Source organism: Chelmon rostratus, chromosome 10, assembly GCF_017976325.1.
Source record: "Chelmon rostratus isolate fCheRos1 chromosome 10, fCheRos1.pri, whole genome shotgun sequence".
Classification (NCBI taxonomy): Eukaryota; Metazoa; Chordata; class Actinopteri; order Chaetodontiformes; family Chaetodontidae; genus Chelmon; species Chelmon rostratus.
In genome coordinates, this window is record NC_055667.1 from 79,650 (window position 1) to 88,890 (window position 9,241).

The following is a 9,241-nucleotide window of genomic DNA, read 5'->3' on the forward strand; positions in this document are numbered from 1 at the left end:
GGGAGCTGCCCATGTGACAGTGACTCTGAGTAGACTGCAGTCAGGACAGGTGCCAGCATATCTATGTGTTTTTTGTAATACTCCACCGGAAATCCATCTAGTCCCGGAGATTTCCAGGTTTCATGCTTCTGATGGCTGCTCTAACTTCTGATTCTGAGATAGGGGCATCTGACTCTCCCACTTGATCTGAGGATATCTTATTAATTTCAATTTTAGAAAAAAATGTATTTAACTTGTCTGTATCCGAATCTACCTATGAAGTATAAAGTTTTGAATAAAAGTTTTGAAAGACTTGATTAATTTCCTTTATACTTGTAACCACCTCTTCCTTTGCATTTTTAATACCAGGAATCACATATCCAGCCTCTCTCTGCTTAAGTTGCATGGACAATAGCTTGCCCGATTTTTCCCCATTTTCATAAAAATTTGTTTTCAATCTGAACATTGCAGTGTATTCAGCCTTTTTGTTATAAATCTAATTTAAATCAAATTTCAGAGCACACACTTGGTTAAGTAATGACTCACTGTAAATATTTGCTAACTGCTTTTCTTTCTCTTTTAGTTGAGATTCCAATTTTTTCAGCCTTTCAATGTTTTCTTTTTTCTTTTTACAGGAGTATGCTATATATAGCTTTTGATGCCTCCCTGTTACGGTCTGAGTTTTTGTTTAGCTTCTGTTTGTTTGGAGGGTGTCTGCACCCTGGGCCTCTGTTTCTCTCTACAGCACTGCAGGTTGTGGCTGAGGGGCGTAGCTGACCTACTTTCTGGCTGTGTGCAGCTGGGCACACCTGATGGCACTCTGCAGCCAATTTACCTCTCCATAAAGACCAGCTCTTCCTCCACTACTCTGCCAGATAATTCCGTCTCATTCGGTAGTGCCAGGTTCAGGTGGCTTTGTCAAAGTTCTCTGAAAGTTCTTCCTGTTCTGATCATTTTTGCTTTTGTGTTTCTTCAGATAGGTGCCTACACGCCTCTCTAAGATCTTCAGCCAGCCTCCAGCAGCTGCAGCCTGCAGAGATTTCTTTGTTGTTTGATTTTGGTGCACCTTTTTTCCTGTGTCTCTGGTGAGACAGCAAAGACATTGATTAACTGCCTTGACGTCTCCTGCCTTTTTGGGTCCAGCTTAGAACCCAGGCCGTAACACTCCCACACTGTGCCTATTTTCTCTGTGGACCCGATATTAATTTCAAAGAAGCTTTTAATACTGGGTCTTGATATAGAGATGTATTCACAGAGTCTCCACCTATTTCTTATCATGGAGTCCATTTCTGTTGCTAGACAGAGCTCCACTGTTGCATGATTGGAGTGATAACGGCAATCCTACATCCCACAGTAGATTCTAATCTTGAGTGGGATTTGTGTTTGTGAGAGTAAAAAGTGTACTTTTCTCTTGGGTTAATTAATCTCCATATGTCCACTAACCCCAAGTCTTTCAAAAGTAAATGTATTGCCTGTCTGTCTTTCGGTATAATTTTACTGTAAGTTGTTCCATCTAGGACATTATCCTGGATCTGGTTGAAGTCTCCTCCCATTACTGTATGCCCATCCACAATGCCCCCTAATAATTTATTCACTTTATGAAAAAAGTTAGCATCCTCGACATTGGGGGCATATATATTACATAGATTTAACTTCACTCCGTTAATTATGGCCTCTACACATATGAGTCTTCCATCCTCATCTTTGTGTTGTTTTAATAATACAAAATTCAGTTTCTTATGCACTAAAATTGCTACCCCACGCTTCTTACTATTGAATGAGCTATGAAATATCTGCCCAACCCAATCTCTCTTTAAGTTTAACCACCTCTGAATCAATCAGGTGGGTCTCCTGGACAAATGCCACATCCATCTGTTGAGATTTTAGATAGCTTAGACATTTCCTCCTCTTTATTGGGTCTTTTATTCTGTTGATGTTCCAAGAAAGTATCCTTACATACTTAGCCATTAACTATATTCTTTGTTTTACCCATAGGTGCTTTAACTGGTGGAAGACAAGCAGGTCTACAAAAATCATAAAAGGGTTCTGTGCTGTCAGACTTAAACCCCGAATGATTACCCCTCCTGTGCAGGCTCTTGAACACATTGTTAACTGATCACAACAAAATGAACCAACTCTGAAACAGTAACAAAGCATGAACAACAGAAAAAAAACCCCTCCCCCTGTCAGTTCCCACTTCTCATTCTTCATTAAGAGGAAGAACCCTCCCATTTACTGGTCCGTGTGGCGCCTCCAAGAAATGCCCCCCAAAACCTCCCCAAATCCCTTCTATCAACATCCCACATTTTACCATACATGTTGTGATTTGCAGCACTGTGTTATCCCAGTTTTGGTCTTAGTAAAGACAGGCCCGTAGACAAAATTATATGATTTCAAAGCTCACAGGGAGGAGGAAAAGGGAGAGAAAAAAAAAGAAAAAAAAAACCCTAGGCGAATGTGTTGAATGAAAGAAAAATGAATAATTACATAGATAACTAAACTGCCAGGCAGGTGCTATGGAGTCCTGCCTTTTCAGTGGTCCTATAAAATGTACTGTCAACCAAAATATCCTGCAACCTTAAAAAAAACAAAAAACATAAGCCTCCTAGTCCGAGCTATCAGTCCACAAATAATTTAACTGAACTTTAATTGTGTCCATCAAGTGTCCATAGATCGAACAAAAGTCTACTGCTTTGTCTGCATTACCAAGTGTCCATTACTTCTGCTCACTGGGATGTGTGTGATATTGTATTTTCCCACCTTTTTACATTGCCACGGTTAGATCACTCCTGCTCTGCTTCTTTGGGGTCGTGGTGGCTGGCCCTCATTAGGCATCGGCGCCAGGAAGCGGTGCACCCGCTGGAGCTTGTTTTCAGCCAAGCGTATCCCCAGTACCTTGGAGATGATCCGTCTCACATATTCCCTCGGCGCACCACTCTCCAGTTTCTCCTTTATGCCAACCAAGTGCAGGTTGAGACGCCTGTGTCTGTTAGCAGCATCTTGCACAGCTCTCTGCAGGTCCTCATGTTGTTTGGCTCCCCCTGGTTTTTCTTTAGACAGCCGCGCGTTCTCCATCTCCAAGTACATGATTCGCGAGTCGGCTTGGTCAAGCCTCTCATAGATAGCAGCGACGTCGGTCTTCATCTTAGCCTGACATGATTTCACTGACTTAATGTCAGTCTGTAGGCCCATGAGAATATCGCTGACTTGAGCCATTTCTTGCGTGGCTTTCTGAAGAGTTGCTTGAAGCACTTGTCGTCGGTCGTACGGTGTACTTTCCATGGATGCTATCTTGTTAGCTGCAGTCCCGCTAGTGATTTTAACATAGCTAACGCCTTGTTTAGCAGATCTTGGTTTAGAGCCAGACGCCATCTCCGTGGTTAAATTACACGACTTTAAAGGTGGTGCAATTATTCGGAAGTGGAAGAAATACAACATGACTGTCAATCGACCTAGGCTAGGGGCTCCATGCAAGATATCACCTCGTGGGATCTCAATGATCATGAGAAAGTGTAGAGATCAGCCTAGAACTACACAGGAGGAGCTGGTTAATGATCTCTGAAGGCAGCTGGCACCACAGGCACCAAGAAAACCATTGGTAATACACTGAGACGCAATGGTTTAAAATCCTGAAGTGCGAGCAAAGTCCCTCTGCTCAAGAAGGCTCACATCCAGGCCTGCCTCAAGTTTGCCAATTAACATATTAATGACTCTGAGACTGGGAGAAGGTGCTGTGGTCAGATGAGACCAAAATCGAGCTCTTTGGCCTCAACTCAACTCGACGTGTTTGGAGGAAGAGAAATGCTGAATATGACCCCAAGAACACCATCCCCAATAATTAGTAAAAATGAGGACAAAACACTTAAACAAGGACAAAGCTGAAATCTCACTCGTCAGCCCTAAATCAAAAAGTGAAATGCTGTTTAATGATTAGAGGAGATTAATTCCCTGGATTAAATCTAAGATTACAAATCTTGTGATGCCAATTAACATATTAATGACTCTGAGAGAGACTCTCAGTCAAGCATGGCAGTGGAAGCATTATGCTTTTGGGGCTGTTTCTCTTGTAAGGGGACAGGTCGACTTCACTGCATCGACAGTAAGATGAATGTATGTAAATCTTGGATGGGTCTTCCAGCACTACAGTGACCCAAAACATACAGCCAAGTAAACAAAGGAGTGGCTCCATAAGATGCACATTAGGGTCATGGAATGGCCTAGCCAGTCTCCTGACCTTAATCCTAGAGAAAATCTATGGAGAGAGCTGAAGCTTCGATTTTGCTCAGAAGAGCTGAGAACGGACTCAAGCATTAGTCAGATGCAACTTAACTGAAAAATTAAAAATGCTGTATTATACTGTCAGATTTTACAGTAGCTAGGTATTAATATTTTGTTCCTCAGAAGCATTGACATTGACAGTATTTAACTGTATTAACAAAGAACAATACATTACTGTATTTTTACAGCTATTTGTTAAATTGTATAGTTATGCAGAAAAGACAACTGTACATCGCTGCTGAATCAAATGATGTTGCAGCTGTAGACTGCATTACTAACTGTCTTTTGGCAATAAATAAATTGATGAGCAATAATTAGTGAAATGAGGACAAAACAGTTAAACAAGGACAAAGCTGAAATCTCACTCGTCAGCCCTAAATCAAAAAGTTAAATGCTGTTTAATGATTAGAGGAGATTAATTCCCTGGATTAAATCGAAGATTACAAATCTTGTGATATCCTAAATTCAAATCCCACATTAACAAGTTGATGAAAGATTTAAGTGTAAGTTTTCTACCTTAGAAATATAGCTTTAGTAAGACCATTTGTAAATCCAAAGGAGAGAGCACAATAGACCAGTTTTCCAATTGTTGACCACCAGGGTATAATATCTTTATTTTATTTTATTCTTACTGTACTATCAAATGGGTTTTATTCTTCATCTCAATTTACATAAATTTCCTATCCCTGTTTTTATGTTCTGTCTTTTTTTATGTGTAGCACTTAATTATATTTTCTTATAGAATCATTGTTGCCCAGACCGTTCAAAACACTTTGGTTAAGGTTAGGGAAAGAGACTGCATTACAAGACTGCCTATTTTGGCAGAAAACAAATTAAATACAGTCAGTAAATATACGTACAAATGTAAGTTCATTAATGACATTTCCCCATTATGTTATTATAAAGTGAAATTTGGTCAGCATTATGTGTGCTTCAAGTAAGGGATAATGCCCAACTTCGCGGAAGCAACCGTCCTCCGCTTCGCGTCGGACGGTTCACGCCTCCGCGTCATCCATTAATTTCTGATAATGGACACCTCGAAGGGCATTATCCCGCTTATACCATGGTCACTTACGAAAAAAATAAATATTAAATCAATTATCAATACCTTAATGTTGTTTTTTACCGTTAAAATCCTAAATCTTTCAAAAGAAGCGGCTGAGCGGAATATTTAATATCTCTCGTTGTGACGCGTTGCCAAGGTTACCAGCTCTGGCCACAGAACCTGCAGCTCAGTCGGCCGCAGCTCTTATATTAGGCCTAATCAGTGGAGGGAAGTGAGATGATTGCTTAACGTATTGTTACGTTACAAAGTATCATTTCAGAGGACCTCTTACCGCTTATGTTTGTCCAGAGGATGATGCGAAAATTTGTTTCAAAGAATCCACAGATAGTTTCCTAAATCGTTTTTATTGCAAGAAATAGCCTCACTCTGATCATTAAATGGATATCAAGCAAGTCAGGATCATGCGGTAGGCTGACGTGGTCAGCTCACGGTTCCCCTCCCTGCTACGCCGAGCCAAACACAGCTGGATGTCAAACCACACCTTTCTGACGAGGCCAAGGGGCGTCTCGGGAGACAGCACAGATGAACATCTTATTATCTCAAGGTCCGACTCAGGGATACGAGGATGGTGGAAGCTGGTGTCTTTCCTACTCTTTCTGTAACGCTTCAGTATCGCCTTAAAAACAGCATTACCGCCCTTGAACACAGTGTCGCTAATGATGTTGACGTTTCTTAAGTGTCGATTAATGCCGGCGCTCAAACTCCTAAAACTGGCAACACTGTATTCTCCTCCTTCCTTAGTCGACTGGACAGACGCATAAAACAGTCGCAAAATGTCATTGAGAGTAGTGGCAGTGTAGCGCTCAAAGTTGATGTCCATGTTAACGTATGTTCTGAGTTTCTGTTGCCACGGTTACCAACTAGCGTTTGAGCCAGCGCAATAATTTAGAACAATCAGGCTATTTGACCGGAACTTCTTTTACAGGTGTCCTATAACACTTTTTAACGGACACCCTGCAGCCAATCAGAATCGAGTATTCACCCAGACCATGTTATAAAATGTGTTGTTGTACTGTTTTTTGCTTTCTGTAGCACTTTGAGATTTCTTTGAACGTAAAGTGCATTCTAAATAAAATGTAATATTATTATTAATATTAAAATGTGTTTGCTTTTGTTAGTTAGTTCTATATAAACATTATTTCTAGAAGACAGGGGTCATCAAGGTAACCTTTCATGTTAGTCTTTTTGTGTGTATGGCTGGGAAAAAAAACTGAACTAAAACATAAACTGCTGATCTATACTAAACTGTGTGATTCAAATATATCCTCCAAGAATCACAACTTGTTTCGGACTGTGGTGTCTCTTCTTACTCAAAATAGTCTATATTGAGCACATAACTGCTGACAGCTGAGAAAATGAACAATAATAAAGTTTGAATGAAATTAATTCCCCATCTAACAAACCAGTTTATTTAAATGTACACAGCATGACAACCTCTAAAAATGAGTAAGCATGCTTTCAATTATGCCCCCAAAAAAGAAACAAATTCAATCAGACTGTGCTCTTATGCAAAATAATTATTTTACTACAGCACATTCTATTACAAGGCAAGTCTACTTTATCAAACAAGAAATGAATAAATGATACATTCATTTACAATATTTCATTATTTAACAGCTGACATATGGAAAAGGAAACTATCAATCTGCATGTAGACAAAGATATGAGAAACTGAAGTAACTGCCCTTTAAAGTGTCAAAGCCTTGCTTCAGTGTTGGTTATGGTCACACTGATGTGTAGATGTGAAACTCCAGATTCATCCATGCCTGTTGACAAAACAAAAACACATTACTACACCAGATTTAAAAAGCAGTTTGCTACATTTTTACATCTGAATTGGCCATAACTTCAGCTGCTGCCCAGGTGCCCTGAAGCAATGAACCACTAAACCTCCAGCTGCTCCAGGGCAGATGTTTTGTGACACCGGATGAATGTGGTTTTCAGTGTGAATGTGGAGGAGCAGCTTAAGTTAAATTCATTTGTGTATAAATAAATACAAAATGTTGTTTATGCATTTGTATGTCATTGCAATTAATTGTAATATTTTCCCCATGATCATCAAAAAGCACTCATGTGGGATGTGAATTTTCTATGATGGCTTAATCTATATTGCCTTATCTGCCTGTTGTGTCTGTGTTAAATCCCAACTATATGGGTTATTTTTCTATTTTGGGTATGTGTGCTACATTATCTTTAATCTGAATCTAGAAGATTGGCACAATAAATTAATTTTATAAGGAAAACACTCAAATAAGTCTGTTTTCCGATTTGTTTGGATTTATTTACTTTGGTAATTTGCCTCATCATATTGGGCTATATATCCTCAGTCATGTTTTTATATAAACATTGTTGTTATAATGTACACAAACACAAAAGAAATAGTCATCCAGTTATTGATATTTTTCAGCACCTTCGGGATTAGTCAGTAGACAGTGCAGATACATGATATGAAAAGAATGATGTAGAAACTCCGTGTATTTTTTTCTTGTCTTACAATTATCAAAACCTAAATTGATATATTTTCTATTTCTTTGGTTCCTACCTTCAGCATCCCAGCCCGCTGAAGGAGCCGATCCTCTCTAGTCTGACACCGAAGCAGCTCCTCAGTCCGCCCTTCTTGTATCGGCTCCACGAGCGTTTGGAGGTCCTCATGAGGTCTTTGAAGATTCGCGTAAGGACGTTTTCTTTAGTTGCCAGTGCCGAATTGCTGGGGTCGGAGGATTCCCAAGGGCGCTGCTGTGATGCACCGAACACCGACTTGTCTGTGTTTCCATCTTTCCCTTCCACCTCGATCTCCTCCGTGGAATAATACGGCGCGGTGTTGATCTCCGCTTCTAAAAGCTGTTTCAAACTCTGCAGGAAAAGCATAATACATAGGTGGAAACAATCATTTTCATCTTACTGTATTTGACTCTACTACCCAGTGCAGTTAAACTAACCGTTGTCATAACGCTGCTCATGCACAGACCACAGTAATGTTCTCAATTTGGGAATAAATTAGGAGTTACATGAGTTTAACACACGAATGTAGATACAGAAAAGTATAGTGCCTTCATATTTAGACAGACCACGTATTCGTCATTGTAATTTGCTTTGAAATATCGCATTTCCCTGTTTCTTTAGTTTCTCTTAAATTGGTGAATATGCAGTCAAGTCGTCTACATCATTTACATAACACTTACCTGTAGATCAGAAACGGGTTTGGCTCTTGTTAAATTAAATAACAAAAGCAGAGATAAATAGCAAACTGAGATATATGGATTCATTTTCTTTTTTACTTTTTTATTCTTTTTCTTTAAGGACTAGCTGGTGCACAATTTCGTCTTTCCCTGCTCATCTGTCTCCTGCTCCTCCAGTTCTCTACCGGTGGCCAGGTAACGGCTTTATAGGCATACACGACCTGATTCCATCACTAGGCCTGGGAAAATTAACGAGGTGTGACTAATGCCCCTACACGTGGGAGTACAGGCTAACTTGAAAATGAGACTGCAAGTGTTCACAGGTTCAAACTCTTATGAATCTCTCAGACAGTGTGACTGAAGACTCAAGTCATGATGTTTTATTGGATTTGCTTGAAATAGCTATTATTATTTGTTCTCAAGTAATTGCATCTGTTGGCTGTCAGCATTTGGGTTCCCTTGGCAAATTTACAGAGCTTTTTCCCTTATTTTATTATTAATTATTTATATTCACACGTTACATTGTTTCTGTTCTCTTAGTTATTTTTTCTCTTCTTCTATTACTACTTAATTTATAGAATTGTTATTACTGTTTTAATCTTCATGTTCATCTTGTTAATTGTAATGATGAGATTTTAACCATATATATATATATATATATATATATATAGAGAGAGAGAGATGATAATGACAATGTTATTATATCATTATCATATCATTATTTAATATTATTGTTATT

General features: G+C 39.2%; 1 protein-coding gene across 1 annotated transcript; it reads right to left on the reverse strand.

Moving 5' to 3' along the window:
* Positions 1-7,867: 7,867 nt before the first annotated feature.
* nppal (natriuretic peptide A-like) lies at positions 7,868-8,589 on the reverse strand. Its single transcript, XM_041946628.1, has 2 exons — positions 8,506-8,589; positions 7,868-8,176 (listed from the first exon to the last, which is right to left on the reverse strand). Exons 1-2 carry the CDS (start codon positions 8,587-8,589, stop codon positions 7,868-7,870), a joined length of 393 nt encoding a protein of 130 aa, XP_041802562.1.
* Positions 8,590-9,241: the final 652 nt, after the last annotated feature.

Excerpts from the sequence above, each read along its gene's own strand:
- nppal (XM_041946628.1), bottom strand. The coding sequence starts at position 8,589 with ATGAATCCATATATCTCAGTTTGCTATTTATCTCTGCTTTTGTTATTT. Across the intron at positions 8,177-8,505 it reads AACCCGTTTCTGATCTACAG|AGTTTGAAACAGCTTTTAGA; the intron begins GTAAGTGTTATG and ends CTTTTCCTGCAG.